Source organism: Helicoverpa armigera, chromosome 19 (assembly GCF_030705265.1).
Source record: "Helicoverpa armigera isolate CAAS_96S chromosome 19, ASM3070526v1, whole genome shotgun sequence".
In the NCBI taxonomy this organism is placed as follows: Eukaryota; Metazoa; Arthropoda; class Insecta; order Lepidoptera; family Noctuidae; genus Helicoverpa; species Helicoverpa armigera.
In genome coordinates this window covers 2,064,019-2,083,830 of record NC_087138.1, presented here as the reverse complement: position 1 = coordinate 2,083,830, position 19,812 = coordinate 2,064,019, and the positions used below count along the sequence as shown (strand labels likewise).

At 39.3% G+C, this 19,812-nt stretch overlaps 1 protein-coding gene across 1 annotated transcript; it reads left to right on the top strand.

Moving 5' to 3' along the window:
- Window positions 1-4,172: 4,172 nt before the first annotated feature.
- Window positions 4,173-8,560, top strand: LOC110382991 (uncharacterized). The gene is made up of 2 exons (XM_049837485.2): window positions 4,173-5,545; window positions 7,688-8,560. The coding sequence occupies exons 1-2, from the start codon at window positions 5,162-5,164 to the stop codon at window positions 8,399-8,401; spliced, it is 1,098 nt and encodes a 365-aa protein (XP_049693442.2). The 5' UTR covers window positions 4,173-5,161; the 3' UTR covers window positions 8,402-8,560.
- The last annotated feature ends 11,252 nt before the right edge of the window (window positions 8,561-19,812 follow it).

Genomic DNA, 19,812 nt, shown 5'->3' with positions numbered 1-19,812 from the left:
GTTTCAAGAAAAAGGTTGAAGGAGATTTAAGAAAGATGATCGTTAATAGAGAAGACCTTATAAATATGATAGAAACAGAAAATAAACCCAGGGGTATAAGTGAAGTAAAAAAAAGAATTGCTTACTTTCAAAGTCTATGCCTGCATCGCGGCGAAGTTTTTATGAAGCCCTTGAGGAATCAGATGCTCCTGACCTGGATACAAATATCGATTCTGATTTATTGCATACAGCTTGGATACAGTGTCCTGGAATAATGAGTTTAGAGTTTCAGACAAGGATTAAACACTGTATCCGGTTTAACAGTGTTTTGCCTTGTTTCAAATACCTTAAAATTGTATAATTGTCTTGTCAACACAAGTTAACGGCAATAACTTCTTTTTGTAATAAAATTATTTCAAAAAAACTATTTGGCTATATACTAGAGATGTACACCTAACTATTAAATGCATAAAATTATATAATATGTACCAATTACCTCTGATATGGGCAAATATTAATAAAAAAACATGTTTTGTCAGTTATCTCAAAACTGGTTTTTATAGGTTACAGTGTTTTGGCTTGGCAGGGCAGCGTACAACCACCGTTTCCACACCATCAAGACGCATTCATACAGGCTGTCACTAATAAACGTCGTCACCCTGCTTCTGAAACGGCTCAAAAGCAAATGGGTTTGGCTTTTGGACAATTGACAAATGTTTTAGGTCTAAGGCAGAATGAAAATATATCTGCTCACAAAGAAGATGATTGCGATCTATACGCAAAAATATTAGCTATAAAGCTACGTGAGCTTTCAACGGATGGTCGAAAAATAATGATGTACCAAATAGACGGGTTGTTTATAAACAGAATAAATCAAAAATCTAATGAGCGTCATACACCATACTATCAATATTATTCGCGACCGTCATCAACAATGGCTGGTTATTAGCATATTCACGCTTTACACCATCTCCTCAAGTCATTTCGTAAATAGCGTATATTCTGAACCAATTCACAATAATCAACGTTTTTCCCCTCTCCAACCACACAAATCTTTTATTCAGCGCCAGACATGTCATCATATACCAACATACACCAACGCTCGTGAAATTTTCAAAACAACATTTATCCCGGGTAAAAAATGTGCATTGATGAAAGTATTGTGACTTTTAAAGGTCGTCTAATTATAAAACAATATTAACCTAAAAAACGTAATAGATTGGCATTAAGTTATTTGTTTTATGTGATGTCGAAACCGGTTATATCGTGGTTTTTATAGTGTACTGTAGATCGGAAACAGAAATAGAGACCGTACCAAATTTAGGCTTATCTGGATCAGTTGTGACTGAACTTTTGAAAGACTACTGTTTTTGCAACCGAGCGTTGTATGTAGATAACTGGTATTCCAGTCCTCAGCTTTTTATATATTTAAAAGAAAGGGCGACTTATGCATGTGGTACCGTATGATCAAATAGGAAAGGGATGTCGAAATTCCAAAAACTGAAACGTGGACAAATAGCCGCTTACTCGTCTCCTCCCCTCTTAGCTCTAAAATGGCAAGATAAGAAACCGGTCTTAATGTTGTCCACAATGCACGATAACAAAATGATACCATCAGAAAATGTAGACTACCCAACTGGGCTACCCAAAATGAAAACACAGTGTGTGGTAGACTACACAAAAAATATGGGCTCGGTTGACACTTCCGATATGATGACTAGCACATTGGGCTGTATAAGAAAATCAAAAAAATGGCATAAAAAGCTTGGGTTTCACATATTTGACATGTTTTTACTTGCATTCCATTTGATTAAAGTGATTAAAAATTAACAAAATTATAGTTTAAGGGCTTATTACACTTTACTAAATTCAGTCGTCTAAATGATTTAGTCTCTAAATTCAGACAAATGTAATCGCATTCAGGAAGGTGGGTTTCTAAATTCAGGAAAAAGTACGGCTACTGACTCACTAAATCATTTAGAAATCTAATTAGAGTCGAATTTAGGAAAGTATGATCGCATTTAGTCGATTTAGTCGGTGTGCGGCACTTTCGGCGAGTGGATGTGTCAATATGTCGCATGCCGTTTGTTATTTGAAAAATTGAGAATGGCGACGTAAGAAAAAGACGTTTTAGGTCATATAATCGAACTTTATAAGGACATGCCATATCTATGGAACAAAAACGATAAAAATTACATGAATAAAAGTATTAGATGTGAAGGTTTCGAAGTGAAGATGTATATGTACCAACGATATGGTATTATGACAGCTTCAGTTTTCTGGAAAGTACCACAGAATCATGCCGTTCAATCAGGGACACAAAGAAGACGAGGTACATGTACCTGATTTTGCATGTGAAGTTAAATCCTTGATTTCAAAAATGAATCAAATTATATCTAGTGATTCGATTTTGCATGCGGAAGCGAAGAAATATGTAGCAGGATATACCTATTGTAAAAAAAACTAAATCTAAAATATTTAAAAACTGTACCAGGTGCATGTCTAATTTGCTTCAACCAGAAATTGATCCTGATTCATTTAATTATTTGATCGATTATACAAAAAAATCATCGTTCAATCAATGCATGTGATTCTTTTATTAAATTACTTGATGAAATATATTTTATGATTGTGACTTGCTTGAGGGAATCTCCTGAAATTGTTCACTTAAGAGAAAAAAATGTATTTTTTATAAATTGCAGATGTAATTTTTCAATTATTAATTGTGAAAAACATAAATTGATTTTAACTGATTATATAATTAATTTGTCAATCAACTTAATTGTAAATAGTTGGTCTACGGGTGTAAATAGAATTTTAATATGTAAAATTGCTGATTTCTTCTTCTTCGTCTAAAGTAATGGCTATCATAGCTAATTCTGTGTTATCGAAGAGTGCCATCAAAACAATCGACGTCAACGCTAGTCTGAAGGGAACGTCGTGCACGAAGACCCGCAGAGAACTGTACTGTGCCTGATATGTGAGAATTGAAGCACTGACGCACCACTGTAGCACCGATGCGGAACTGTTACGGTACTGTGCCGGAACTGTGGGTTCACTGATATGTGTGAATCGACCTTAAGTGTGTACACTGTACACGTTCGCGTTCGTGGAGCACAGTGTTCGCAAACCTCGGCGAACCTAAGTGGATACCCGGCTTTACAAAAGCATTATTCCAATTGTGTAACATTCTTGCAAAACGTATGAAACTTTACTGATGCTGAATTGATGAAAGAGTGTTTGGTAACTGTTTCTCAAACGTTATTTCAATTTTTTTTTAATAGTAAACAAATAATGGCACAAGTTAATTTACACTTTCTGAATCCACCTGTCGCCGCCGTATTGAGGATATTTCGAAACATTTGTTTGAGGCAGTAATTGACAAACTACAAAACTGTCAAACTACAAAAAAGTCTTGCTTGCGATTCTAGTACGGATATAACTTCTATGTCTCAGTGCTCGTTATTTGTTAGGTAAAAAATGGGTCAATTTACGGACCTGCTTTCGCCGAGAATAAAGGCCTACGCAGACCGGGACGGAATGGCAAGGGATTTTAATTTTTACTAATGGACATTCAACCGTACTGTTACAGAAATACGACATAAATTGCTATGCTTTAAAATGATGCCGTGGCATTGAAAGGGATTTAATCGAAAAGACACGCCACAGGCTCCCGTGGCGGGATGCCGCGGCATACTGCGGTAGGCAACGGCATGACACGGACTCCGGCGCTCGTCACAGGCTCCCGTGGCGGAATGCCGCGGCATACTGCGGTAGGCAACGGCATGACACGGACTCCAGCGCTCGTAGTAATATACTGCGGGGTGCGGCGGTGGGGGTAGAGAAGCGGGGAATGCACACCATTGACCATCCATTTGCGCCCGCGTCTTTGACGACTGTGTACCTACGTGTTTTTTTCGGAGACCAGTTTTTTACGTTTTTTATTCCAACATGGAGGAAAAATTAATAACATTAGTTCAAGCCTATGATTATTTATATAATATGTCATCAAAACATTATATGAACACTCAAATGAAGAACAATGCGTGGAGAATAATTGGGACAGAAATGAATAAAACAGGTAAATATTTTTGCAATATAATTATATTTTAATACTTCACACGGTATTAATGTCTATTTACAATATCGTTTTGCCATGGAATCGAGCCCTCATCAGAGTTAAAGTAATCTTTAAACATCTCCCGTACTGTCGTACCATCTAATGCATTGTTCATATTATTATCGTTTTCTAAATTAATGCTTACACTTGCTATACTTTGACTTTCTGTGCTTGTACCACCTATGATGAAATTGTGTAAGCAAGTACATGCTAAAATGATATTATCAATATATTTTGGTTGAACCTGAATTCCTTTTTGACATAATTCGAAACGTTCTTGAAGTATACCAAATGCATTTTCGACGATACGCCTGGCTCTACTCAAACGATAATTGTATATTTTCATTGCTTCATCTGTCAATCGGTCGCTACTTAATGGTCTCATAATGTTTGTGGTTAACGGAAAAGCCTCGTCTGCTATAAAAACATAGGGCAACTCAAGATCTGTCCTCGGTAAACGTTTTTTTGGGGGAATATCGAGGGCATTAGAAGTCAATTTTTTTCCAAATATTGAGTTTTGCATTATACCTCCATCACTATTTCGTCCATATGATCCTACATCTGCAATCACAAATTTATAATTTGCATCCACAACCGCTAGCAGCACGATACTAAAAAACTTTTTATAGTTCATGTAGAGACTTCCACTATTGCGAGGTGCCCTTATCCTAAAATGTTTACCATCTATTGCACCGATGCAGTTCGGGAAATTTCATTTTTCATCAAATTCCATCGCGATTCGCGTCCATTTTTCCCTTGTTGGTTTTGGCATAACACTAGGCCTTATGCCGGCCATACACGCTACGGTCTACCGGAAAGGTCCACCTGTGCAGATATGCCTGCGCAGGTAGACCGGAATGTGTGTGGGAATAGACCTGTGCAGTTTTTTTGAACCTGCGCAGGCAACCGGCGCAAGATCGAAAATCGATTTTTTCGAGTGACACCGTACGGTGTACCTGTGCGTGTGTGCGTGTACTCCGGTCGCCTGCGCAGGTCGCGTCAGTTGTTTTCTAGTGTTTCTTTCAAACGGGCGTCTCATCGCTCGCATCGTATTGCCAGAAAATGGCGCCACCAGATTCAGCTGAAAAAATCCTTGAAGATTTTATTGAAATTTATAGAAGTAATCCATGTCTATGGCAAATTAAAAACAAAGATTACCATAATCGAGACAAAAAAGAAGCTGCTTATAAATTACTCATAGAAAAATTGAGAATAATTGAGCCAGATGCGAACAAAGATGTAGTTGTGAAAAAGATTAATAACCTAAGAAGCAATGTTAGAAAGGAAAAGAAGAAATATGAGCAATCTTTAAAGTCTGGGGCATCTGCTGATGATGTGTATCGTATTAAACTGTGGTACTACGATTTGTTCAATTTCATTCATGATCAATGCACTCCAAGGGAATCTTCATCCAACTTAGATAGTGATGACGAAAATAGTTGTGAGGTAAGTAAAATATTTCATAGTTTGTAGTATTTTTTTTATTAAGTAATAATAATAATAATAAGCCCCGCAGGGCATCTGAGGCGGATGACGGGGAGTAGCGACCCCGCGGGGCTATATATCCGAGTGCTCCAGGGAGAGTATACTGTCCCCCATCTCCGGCTTGCCGGAGTGAAGCATGACGGGGGATAGGTCTCCCGCCTCTTGGCTTGCCTTCATCGGCCGGTCAGAGTGGAGTCGCTAGAGCAAGGTTAGTCCTGCTCGGAGGGTAGGTGCCTCGTGGTAAGTGGCGAGTGGGCCGGTGATGCTGGACCCACAGGGAGCGCGTGATCTGCGTTTAAAGTCCGCCGAGGTATCCTCACCCTTCTCAGCCGCTCATGTACCTGTTGCCCCTTGTTGCGATTTAGCGACTGATTCCCGGGGGCCCAGTAAGTGAGTTGGCGAGTCTCCACCTGCCATTTTAACATGTATTTAATACATTGTCATCGGCAGGTGCCATAGTTCCCGTAGTTACCCCATTCCTAGTCCATTAGCATCCCATCACAATAGCCCAAGTAGTTTTCATCCATAGTTAGCAATAGTTTAGCACAGAACCGGGGATTGTCCTTGGGTACATTTCTATAGTGTATACAGGGATAATCGTCGGTTTTGTGTCACCATTTCATTAAAGTTGTCTCAAAAGGGCTTCAGCGTGTTGGCTTCGGCCCCACGTTCGCCTCCCAAAAATCCGGGACTCTATAGTCCCGAGGTCTGGAAGAGACATACATTTATAATAATAAAAATATTTATTTCCAGAAAAAATATTACAATGTTTGTCGTAATTATTAGCTAGTAGTTAACAATGGTTCAAAAAGTATAATAGCATCCGCTGTCGAACTAGGTTAGGACCTGTATTTCGGCATACGGCGCCACGCCCCGAAGTATCAGAATACATCAGAATTAAAAAAAAAAAAACTATGTCTTTGTCCAACTTCTTGTATTATACAAATTATTTTATTGTATTATAGTAACTTATGAATAGATTGAATCTGTACGTTTATATTACCGTAAAACCGCCAAAAGTTCCTCAGTGTCCTTGTATTCTAAAGTCAGTAACCAAGCTTCAATAGTTTTTTTGCAATTGTAGGGTAATATAATAATAACATAATTATTTATAACTATAACTATTTAGAACTATGTACCTACTCTGCCCGTTCAGCCTTAGGTATTATTTAATTTACATGATCATTTTGCCATGGTACCCTTCCCTCCTGATTGAAATAATTCATAAAATTGTTTCGGACTATCTTCGCGTTGTTCAAAGTATTTCCTGGGTTTCTTCTTTCCAAGTTTTCCATGGTGCTATTTTGTGTATTGTATCCTTCAGATATTATAGTCCCGTTTTCAGAGTTTTCTCGATAAAAACATTTTTGAGGTGCATAAGACTTTTTTGAGTGTTCAATTAAAAAGTTATGTAATACACAAGATGCTTTCACTACTTTATCGATATTTTCGGGTTCTAAATTTATATGAGTATAAAATATCCGAAATCGTGATGCCATTATCCCGAAAGCGTTTTCAACAGTCCGTCTCGCGCGAGATAATCTGTAATTCAGGATTCTTCTTTCTTGCGATTTTAAATCTGCCTGTCGAAACGGTTTTATCATATCGGGGCGTAATGGGAACGCGTCATCTGCCACAAATACATATGGTAAATTTCGGTTACTTCCTGTTAACAATTCACTGCTTGGAATATGTAAATCACTATTTTCTAACTTTTCAAAAAAATTAGTGTTTTGTAGAACCCCTCCATCGGATATTCTGCCATTCATGCCAACGTCTATATAAATAAATTGGTATTTTGCATTAACAATTGCCATAAGAACCACACTATGTTGCCCTTTATAATTATAAAAATACGATCCACTATTAGCCGGTGGAACAATCGATATGTGCTTTCCATCTATTGCACCAAGACAATGAGGAAAGTTCCATCGTTCTTCATACATCTTTGCTATTTCTTTCCACTCTTCTTCAGATGTAGGAAACTGTAATATAAAAATAATAGGTTTTTATCATAAATACTTGCAAAAGTAGTTATTATTGATGTGAAATATCTATAGCGTATGCACACAAAAATGTATCATTTTTTTTTTTCGTTTTTAGAAAGACAACACTGAAGACTCTTTAAATGCCGCTGAAGAATATTCATCCAACAGCGTATCTACCGACAACGAGGTTCGATCATCATCGTCAAATAATAATTCATCTCGCCCACCAAAACCTGGTAAAACAAAAAGAAAAGATGAAAGCTTAGCAAATGAAGTGTTGGAATCGGTACGAGATCACTTTAAGCGCCCTCGCCCAATTGTAACAGAAGATAGGTGCGATATTATTGGAAAAAACGTGGCGATGAAATTGAAAGCTTTAGATGCGAAACAATTAATAGTCGCAGAAAAACTTATTAATGATTTACTTTTTGAAGCAGAAATAGGAAACCTCACTCCCGAGCACGCCTATATTAACATGAGAGATATTTTGAAACAAAATCAACGAAGCTATGTTCCTGCTCAGCAATATCGACAACATGCATATCAGTCCTCTCCTAATTCCAATAGGGCATATACCCCTGTAAGTTTTGTTTCTTCTGAAAGTCCTAGCCCACCCTGTTTTCCATTTCCCACCAGTCAAAATTCAGAGTATCTTTCTCAATCATTTCAAACTAACCATCTACTCAACAGTTCCCAAGGCAATCCCTACTCGCCACAAATACGAACAACTACAGTTCCAGAAAATCAGCCCAATGAAACAGAGGTAGTTTTATCGATTCCAGATTCGGCAGCGACATTCATTACTAATTTCAATGTTCATAATGAATAACTTGTATGTACGTGACAGTTTTTTACTTTAATGATTAAAATCGTACATATTTTTTTCAATAAATATTATCTCTAATATAACAGTGTTTTAATGACTTACCTTCAAATAACCTCTTCTGAGTACTTTATATAAAGCCTCACATGTTTCAGGAATAATTTTTCCAAGTGCCTGAGGCGAAATAATTGCTGAAAATTTTAGATCCTCATAGCTTCTGCCAGTTGCGAGAAATCTCAATGTTACTGATACTTTCGTGCGCAGAAATACTATTTCTCATAACTGTGTCTTCTTTTTTTATCATAGGAGTAACCATTTCAAGTAATTTAAGGTATGTTTTCTCGTCCATTCGAAGATAGTTTTTAAAATCTTCTGGTTCAAATTTCAATTCACTTAATAAATTAACATGACTATATGTTTTTCTTTTCAATAACCAATGCTTACACCACTTTTTTCGCTTCTTTTTCGTATTATTCATCTTCAAAATTAAAGCAAGACCTAGCAATGCCAGCGTGTCATCGTCCAAATTCGATGCCATCGCAAAAAGAACTGAAGACCGCTCCGATACACCGGAACGTCCCCATACACGCTACCAATGTTCGGTTGACCTGCGCAGGCATACCTGCACAGGTGGACCTTTCCGGTAGACCGTAGCGTGTATGGCCGGCATTAGGACATTCCAAATGACTTGGCAAGTTTCATGTACTATAGAGCGCACTGTACTAAACCCCATACGATAGCTGTAACCTAGAGACTTGAAGCTACTTCCCGTGATCAAAAATCTGAAAGATAATATAAAGAGGGGTAAGTGAGGCAGAGTGAAAGACAGGGTACAGTTAAACAAAGTCAATTAAATAATACGATATATTTATTTATATATAATTATGAATTCCTCACGATATTTTCCTTCACCGTAAAGCCAGTGGTAATTTTTACTTAGAAAAAAAATTAGCTCAATATAATCCCATAAACATAGCTGGTGCTAACCTAGTCACCTAGTCACTATCTAAGGCCTTTTCCCATTACCTACTTATTCTGATTCTATACCATTTTATCTGCTTATGTTTTGTTTTAGGTGAAGAATGTCAGAAAATATGGAGTAATATACGTAATAATTTTAGGAAAGCTCTGAATAACAGAAAAACAAAGAGTGGTGACCCGTACACAAAGCGACGCCCTATCAAGTTTGAAAAAGAGCTGGAGTTTTTGAAAAATTCATTCAGCACAGAAAACAAACCTCGAATTTGGACTCCTCTTCAGAGGATACGCAGAATCCGCTGTCGTTGATAGCGATGAACGTTCAGTTTCGCGAATGACCAATGATTCACACCATTCCTCAATAATACCAGAACCTACAACAACTACTGAAATACTAAATAAATATATTGAATCGAAAAAGGAGGTGGACGCCATTGATTCGTTCTTTCAAACAATGGCTGCCACAGTAAAAAAGCTACCAAAAAGAGAGCAGGTCCGAATAAAGAGACAAATATTTAATATGGTAACTGACGCCGAATTAAACTACATAGAGGGAACTCCAGCTCCAACATCTGAAGATGTCTCTACCAATTTGCAACATCAACGACCATGCCGTACCGCTTTTACTTCAAGATCTGGCTGTGGAACCGCGGCAGGCTTGGGCTATGAAGCTGTATCAGGATCTGGCTATGAAACCACCTCAAGATCTGGCTATGAAACCACCTCAAGATCTGGCTATGAAGCAGCTTCGGGGTCTGACTTTGGAACCGCCTCAGGCTCCGGTTATGAAGCAGCTTCGGGGTCTGGCTTTGGAACTGCCTCAGGCTCTGGTTATGAAGCAGCTTCGGGGTCTGGCTTTGGAACCGCCTCAGGTTCTGGCTATGAACCTGCTTCACGGTCTGGTTATGAAACCGCCTCGGGCCCTGGCTATGAAGCTGCTTCAGGGTCTGGCTACAAAACTGCAGTTTCTGAATACGAAACTAATCTAAACTAGTAGGTACTCTAAATTAAGTAAAAAGAAATAAAGATCCAGGAATTATCAGTGAGAAGATTTATCAGTGAAAAACATAAAAATCGTTATTATGTGTCTACAATTCATGATTGTATTTGGCAAAAAAAAAATGTTTTTTTAATTAAATAAAAGAAGAAAATATTAAACTTATACAATCATTTAACTGCCCACCTCAAACACAAGGATAATCTTTGATCGGCTTCAATGGGGTTGCGATAATTGGTCCTCTGTTTTTCGATATATGGTCGACATATATTCAACAGTGCTTGAAATTTCTCATAATCCATTCTATGATAGTCATAAAATTTTTGCACGTCGTATTTTAAGTCATTAAATAAATTATTAAATTCACCCTTTGATTCCCTTTCTTTCCATAAATTATCAACCCAAAATCTTCTTCTATTCCTATTATTAGCCTGTGCACTTTCTTCTTCATCTGCAATAATCGATATCAACACTAAATCCCAATCTACCATTGTAAAACTGAGGCACACCAACACTCAATCAAACGCAACTGAAGACTGCAGGCAGCAGGAGTCGCTGAGGCGTGCTTTGTCATGCCGCGGCACCCCGGGGCATGCCGGGGCATGCCGTGGCAAAGTGCTGGAATGCCGCGGCACGCCGTGGTAAAATGCTGGTATGCCGCGGTATCTAAGCAGCCGGTGTGCGCTGACTCACGGCAAAATCCCTTGCCATGACGTCCCGGTCTGCGTAGGCCCTTAAATGCACAAAAGAACATAAAGTCGGGGCAAGCTTCGGTCAAGAGGCGTAAATACGTATACTTTGAACAATTATTATTTTTACTTCCATGCTTGGAAAATCGTCAAACGGAAGGCAACCTGAACCTGGCCCAGGATACTACAGAAAATGAGGAAGATGATGAAGAAACTGTTCCATTCGCTTCGGCGCTGTTATAAATCGACATGCGGACCTAACAACTAAAATAATACAGCTGACGCTGCATCGACGCCAGGCACGTGTATGTAAATGTCACGTTTGCACAATGTCACATTTTTGCAACCATAATTTAATTGTAGGTACAAAGTGCGCGATGACGGAATACTACACGAACATCGAGCTGGTGGAGATGGTCCGCCTGTATGCCATCAGTAGCAACAGCGTACGTACAGCCATAGAAATGTTCCGGGAAATGTTTCCCGACCGGGAACCCCCATCACGGAGGATTATGCTGGCTGCTACGCAGAGACTGCGGGATCATCGCCAGTTTGAAGTTCCTCGGCACGCTCAAGGTCGCGGAAGCGAAGGCCTGCCGGTCGCCTTGCAGGAAGACATCTTGGAGTACTTCTAGCGGGAACCGCGATGGGCGAGCACGCGGGATACTGGTGCGGTTTGGATTGCACCACACCACAGTGTGGCGCCTATTGAAGAACGAGCTGCTACACCCGTTCCACTACCGCAAGGCACAAGATCTGCACTCGGGGGATAATGAAGCGCGGTTAACATTTTGTCGCTGGCTAGTAGAACACCAAGACGCCAACATCCTGTGGACGGACGAGTGTTTATTTACTCGAGTTGGCGTTTTTAATGTTCATAACGAGCATTGGTGGGCTCACCGCGACCATAATCCGCACGTAACCAAACGGCACGCGTTCCAAGTACGGTTTGCGTTAAATGTGTGGGCTGGCATACTTGGTGAACACATCATAGGACCGTTCTTCATCAATGGACACCTCAGCAGTGCCACATACCTGGAGCTGTTGCGTCACTTTGTGGAGGAGATGTTGGAGGAAGCTCCCGTGGCACTGCATCGCAACTTGTTCTACCAGCAGGACGGTGCTCCCCCTCACTATGGTCGGCAAGTACGCGAATACTTGACCGAAAGGTTTGGTGACCACTGGATTGGTCGTGGAGGACCTGGCCTCCGCGTTATCCGGACCTGACGCCTCTGGACTTTTATTTGTGGGGAGGCGTTAAGCGGTTAGTGTACGCGGAGGAAGTAACAAATGTGTCGGATTTACGTGACAGAATCATTAGTGCTTTCGACACTTTAAAAACGAATGTGTTTGTGTTACGTAAGCTGAGGAACAACCAGCTATGTCGTGCTCGATTGTACCAAGAGTGTGAAGGTGGCAACTTTGAACAATAACTCCGGGTAACTTAAGGAGGTCATTTATTTATTCGTACATTTTGTGAATACGTAGTTAGCTTAATCAATTGATTTCAAATGTTTTACAACGCCAATAATATCTACGATTCGAAAATGTCACCTCGTACGTACACTTAACTAACACATCTTTCCATTTCCATTTAACATAGATAAACATGGTATCAGACTTGGTAGATCGGTACATCAACTAAGGTAGGTTGCCGGTCCTAAGCCCGTTAAGTAGGAAGGAAAATTTAAAATCAAGTAATTTAACCAAAAAATAAAAACAAAATTGCTACCAAACCTTTATGCTGAAAGATAAAGCAAAACAAACATTTTATCAATTATCTGCTAACAGGTCAGTGATCTTCCTTTCTTGCACTAGTATTACTGTCATTCGTAAGATTTCCGTGTTCCATTTATGCAGCGCATATTAACTTTCTCCCAGCTACCGTAATTCAAATCGATATTTACGTATTTAATTTCAACCTCCTGAAATATGTACGGCACGGATGCAAATCAACAGCATATCTATCACCATGTCTAGAAAGAAGTCAAATCTTTCCCAATATTCGAAAGGAGCTAAAAGGTTAGGGATCATTAGATCCCAAGAATCCATCGAAGAGCGCCAGGAGAGACTTGATTCTGTTTGAGAACACCAGGCTTCAACTCGATCCCAGGAAACCACTTCAGATCGCGAAGCACGCCAGTGTTCACAGCGTATTTACGCATCGACTTCTAGATCTCTACAGTCAAGTGCGGAAAGTGATGCATAGGGTCCCGCTGAGACTGTATTTATACCGCGCATACCACTCATCCCCAACAATTTCCCATTTCAATTTAAGCGCACACAGTTCCCTGTACTGCATTGCGTTGCCATGATAATAAACAAGTCACAGGGGCAGACGCTTAAAGCAGCTGGTTGACCTGTCAATTAGCTACTTTTCTCATGGCCAATTATATGTTGCTTTATATCAAGGGTCAGTAACGCTTCCGGTATTTATATACTAGCGGCTGAAGGAAAAACCCCAAATACTGTTTATAATGAGTTATTTGCCATTTGTTTTTGTATTTTTCAGCTGCGATGAAACAGTCTGGCACCGCAAAATGAGCCTAACTCCAGAAACATCTCCGGACATGCAAGGCGCAGAAGTAATATTCGAAGAAGACTGGAACGACAGCTACACACTCCCACGGGAAGAAAAGAACCCAGAAGAGCTGGACGAATTATCAGTTTCTCCGAAGAGCCCGCAGACGGACCAAGTACCTCCTACGCCGGAACCAGTAGCACCGAAGAAGAAAATGCAAGCAACATGGCAATTGCGCCAAGCTCCGAACAAGAGAATGAGAATGGAAACGAAACAGACTCAACAAAGGGAAACCAAAATGGAACAGAAGAAGACGACTTCATCTCCGACACATTGGATTGCTCAATGGGCGAAAGACAACCTTACACCAACAGAAATCAACTGTCTCCTTGGAAAGTCATCGCTCGTCATACTGGAACACGAAGAGACCATTACCACATCATATACATCTCCAAAGCAAAAAACTGGGGACATAACAGCAAGCTTGGAAAAGCTATTAGATGCAAAGAACACAAATGTTCTCAAATTGCATGTATTTGTGGAGGTATGAGAGCAGAGAGTAAAGCACATCATACCTCGCAGTAAAGGAAGGATCCTCCGACCGGACAGGAGTTTTTGTCCGGTGGGCTACTGCCCGCTGGTTGTTGTCGGGGTGATCTATCTGTATTCACTGTGCGCGCGAACACTGCATGTGCGATGCAGGATACTTGCGTCTCCGAATGTTTAGATGGCGGTGTTGTGAGTTGTGGTACCGCTACATATTCAATGCCTTCTGGAGTATATTACTACCGGCGATAATCGTACAACACTTAAACAAATTCTCACCGAACGTGATAGAAAGGTGGCAATCTGAGTCGCTCACTCGCTGGGAATTGATCCTTAACAAAACAAAGGTGACGCTAGAGGTGCCAAAAGGGGAAATAATCTATTTCGAGATGAAAGCACAGAACGAGCCGCAATTCAAAGACACTTTTTTTTTTTTTTTTTACTTTACTTTTACTTAGTAAACTTGTCAGAGAGAATCAAGAATAAAAACAAAGCTTTTGACGAAGGGGAAGCTACAATACTTATATGCAACACGCAGGGGATTGCAGTTCAATTTAACAGAAATTTCGGAGAACGACTTGCAACAGCACTGCGTATCGCCAAAACACTGGTATTTCAAGAATCGCAAAAACAAAGAATACAGAGATCAAAACAATATGTATATTTATATACATACATACGCGCATAAAAATAAATACGCGGTGTACTCACATAGTCTTAAGACTCGAAGTCAGTAGACATAAGTTTGTGAGACCAAGACGGCGAAAATTATAATTAAGTAAAAAAAAAATGTAAATAAAAGCGCGGACCCCCAAGTCTGCGGTAAGGCTTTATTAATAAAAAAAAAAATTGATTTTGACGACCCCGTTATGTCAACAGAACATGCCATGAAGGCCACTGATCTTCTCTTCGAACTGTCATCAACGGATGACACTTCAGAACGAGAACTACTTTTCCATATAACTCCTGTCTCAGCTTCGGGAGAGGAGGCTCAGAGGAGTGATGAATCATCAGTGAAGCCTCTCTCTGGTTGAAAGCTATGGATCTATCATTCATCTAGATTCACAGAATGAGATTAAACAAAAACTTCTCCCAGGTACCTCTCGTCAAATTACACCCAGCAATCCTCTCATTCATGATTACACATCGGCGGAGTGCACTAGCTTTTTAAAGGCAGCCAAAGCTACACTAGAAAGCTCCGAGGCAACAGCAGCCCAATGGAAGGGCATGATAACCTTGAGGAAAATTTGTGGGTATATGGCTCTGACTTTTGTAAGGAGCATAATAAAGGATAAATATCAAATGGCATCCGCTTTCTCGATAACCAACTACAGAAAAAATATCCTGGCACTCATGACAGATCAAGCAATGGAAGGGCTATATTCTCCACCCTGTGGAGACGCTATTTGAAAAAAGCCCAAGATGCCTTCCTTCGGAACCACAAAGCGCCCAGATTGCTGTTCGCCTATTTAGTCATGAACTGGATGCAATTGAAAAATGCAACAGAGATATGAGAAAAGCATCTTTGGGATATATCGCGAAAGAAATGCACCTAAGTAACACCAGTGAGGTAACCAAAAAAATTACGATCCACCTACAATCAAGAAGTGAATAAAATTGGAAAAAGCAAGAAGAGTGGGATAAATCTAATGACAGATCAATCTCCTCTAGTGACAGCACATTGACAAAGAAAAAAAACCCGGATAAATCTAAAAAAAACATAATACTGCCCAAGAAATGAGCGGAATTGCAGCAGCTATAAATGAGCTGAAACAACTAAACAGTACTGTAGACTCTTCTCAACAAGAAGCCGAGTATGATGTTGTTGGAAAACACGTCGCTATTCAATTAAGACAGCTCCCGTTACTGGATTTTTTAGATGCCAAAGATGAAATTCAACGAGTACTTTCACGATACCGAAAAAGAGCTATACGTAACGTAAATGTATCAAAACGACTATGGGGAGGAAATCAAATATTATGCGAAAACGGGGAAAATTTACATGGAGGGAAAAACGCAAAACAGTTTGATGACAACAGACAAAATTGCGGCTTTTATAACCGAAATCGGGATATTATTTTACTTTTATGCAAAACCGCACTGGTTTCACAGAAGACGAAGCTATGGAAGTACTTACACAGTCGCCCGAGGGCATTGAATTTATGTGCTCCAAGCAGTACAACGAGCGGATCAAAACCTACATCCACATTGCAAGAATTTTGGTATTTCAAGAGTCGCTGAAACAACGATTCGAACGAGCAAAAAACAAGTGGTTAAACAACAACGAAATGACTGACGAAATTATGGATACGAGTTTGAGTTATTTGACAGATATAATTAAATCTAATAAAATTCCTATAGAACACTTTGCCAAAATAACATATGCCCACTTGAATGGCAAAACTGGTAAGAGAAACAATAATTTATTTTTTATCGTTCCCCCTTCCACAGGCAAATCGATGATTATGTCTTCATTAATTGAAATGTCAATTTCATTTTTGTAGATTAACTGGATTAACTCCCAATTCCAGTTTTAATTTTAGTGGGTTATTATTACATTGCATTGTAACGCAGTATTCATGGACGAATCTAAACTTACAGACAACCACAGTTTGAGCAGTGGAAATTGTTGGCTTCGGGTATGCCAATGTCCACAGATGTAATATATAAAGATAGATGCAATATAAAAAAATGTATTCTGTACACTTGCAGCAATTATCCCATAGAAATGTATTGTAAAGTTCCAATGGCAAAGTCGGGAACAGATGAGAGAACACTTTGTTTTAGACTTAATGTGCCGGTAACAGAGTATAAAAACATTGCACCACATATATGGGAAAAATTGTGGAATTCCTTTAACTTGTTTATTTGATGTGGCTATATTAGATTTGTTTGTGTAAGTCATGTATAGTCAATGTAATCATTTATAATAAAGCTTTTTTCAATGTAATTTTTCCTTTTTTTTTTGTTCCCGGTAAAAGACAAGTCACTCTCATGAATGAGACAGACATAGGTCAAATGTAAAAAAAATATAAGTTGGTTACATACAGTTAGGTTAATGACACATTGTTGGGTTGAACATGGTGACATGTAGTTTGACATGTGAAAGTATGCAACCCCAGTTGCTGGAGGCGGTGATATCGGCCCTCTTCCGTGAGAGAGCGGAACACGTTCCCCCGGCGATGGCGTCGCCCCCAGCCACAGGTTCTTCAGAAGAGGAGAACACCGATGTCCCTGAGGTGATGCAAGCAGAGACGAGAGTGGCCGTGTCGCGACTCCGGGCTAAGAACACAGCGCCGGGGCCTGACGGAGTACCTGGTCGACTTCTCCTCCTGGCCCTGAGGGAACTGGAGCCCCAGCTGAGGGGGCTCTTCATGGCTTGTCTCGAGCAGGGTCAGTTTCCCAATGTGTGGAAGGAGGGCCCTGGCGGAGGAGACGGTGTCCCGGGGTGGGGTGGTGCTGGCGGTGTCTTTAGACATCTCCAACGCATTTAACACTCTTCCCTGGAGTTGCATTCGGGAGGCTCTCAAATACCATCGAGTTCCTCCCTACCTCCGCCGTATAGTAGGGGCCTACCTGGAGGGCAGATGCGTCAGTCAATATAAATAATAATAATATATTTTACCGTACCTACCTCACCCAGGAACCCAATTGATGGTGAAAAGTCACACCGAAAAAAAAAGTGGGGGAAATCGTATATAAACGAGTGCACGAGCGAGAGAGCTCAATGGCTGCCCAACCACGCAGACTAAGATAATATAGAAGACGCTATTAATATTGACTCCCTTTGCTCAGAGTTTGCATGTCTGAAAACGGTATATAGGGAGCTTCCGAAAGACTTACCAAACGACGAAATATGGGCCTATTTCTTCAGAAATAAAACGTCCAAATTTCGATAATTTAAAAAAACTAGTTGGTTTCGTTCTTTCTATTCCAACAAGTAATGCCTTTTGCGAAAGAATATTTAGCCTACTGAATAGTTTATAGACTAAAGAGCCGGATGTCCATAGATTTAATCAAGTCCGAACTGCAGACTCGTATAAACTTTAGCTGGCAAAAGTGACAACCATCTTGTAGGTACATGTCTCAGCAGTTCTTTATACTCTTTTTGGGCAAATTCACATAATTTTTTCAATTTTTTTGTTTTTAATGCTGATGAACTGAACTCATTATAAATTTTTATGACGATGCTTTCTATGTCAACATCGATGCCTTTTAATGCATATTTTACGCAATTATTAACAACGTGGCAATAACAATTGGCTTTAAAAATATGATTATTTTCTTCTTTTAATTTCTAGAATACAGAATTATGGGCACCATAATTAACAGAAGCATTATCAGCACTGTATGCACTTATTTGATCCATGCTGAGATTAGAGTCAGTGGTAATTTTTTTAAGGCAGTTATACAGGGTGTCCCAAAACTCAACGATAATCTGAGACCGGATGACAAGCCAAGTTATACCAGTACTGGGAAAAATAATAAAAAAAATCCATATCACTCAGTTCAGCGATAATAGTTTTTTTTTTTTTAAAGTTGAAATTCGACACCCTTGGTCGCGTTTTCAAGTCCTGTGATCACCAATGTCACAATTTCGCAGTGATTTTTTTAATTTTGTGATCTTAATTAAATATGCTGTTAATCGCAACTACAAATTAATGCAAAAAACATCGTTAATTTAATAAAATAAGTTAAGTTTTAGTGAGTAATCGTACACAAAAATATTGTTAGTTAACTTTGAAACTTCATATTGAAAAAAAAAATGTACTACACTACCCTTGGCAAGTTATTTCAAAAGATGGCGCATTTAATCAAGATTTTAAAATGGTGCAACACTTGCTACTTTTCTTGCCTTTAAAAAAATATTTCTTATTTTTTTTCAAATTGAGCGCATTTCAAAAATAATAATTGATACTTTTTGTATTAACATATCGGAGTCTCGAGTGTGTGTAATGAACAAAAGTGATAGAATGAGATAGATAGTGACGCTGACAGTCTGTCTCACTCTAGAGTTAGGGAGAAAAAAATACTCAATATAGCAACTTTCTCTTAAACTCCTAGCTACAAGCCTTTAGAATTGGGAACATGCCATTGTCAAGCAAAGGCTGGCAAATAATAGGTCATATGTCATTGAGGATGTCAATGGAGTTAGGTATAGGAGAAATAGAATTCACTTAAGGCATAAGTACTCTCCTATGCTATCCAACTCGTCGTCGTCGTCGTCATCGTCGCAGGGGAGAGAGGATGGTGACAGTCAGAAGGCTGGACCTCAAGAACTCTCATCTCAATCCTCAAGTAGTCAAATTGTCACACGTTCAGGTCGATTTGTAAAGCCTTCTCGTAGGCTAATAGAAGAAATAGATTAAGTATATAATTGTAATCTAAATTAACTCATAATTAAGTAAAAACCTTTGTCTATCATAACTATGTATAATAAAGTCAATTTTTGTCAAGTCAGTCCATAGTCTTAAGTCTATTGTTTGTCAAGGGTTAATTTAAACTTAACAGGGGGGATGTTGTAACATCACTAATTAGTATTACTAATTAGTACGTCACTAATATAATAACTTCCGCTATGATCTGTCATCTGTCATTTTCCATATCCTTTGTATTTTCGACTATGTAACTGTGGTGCAGTGAACTATTATAATTGTGTGTTGTGAAATAAAACTCAAGTAACCCA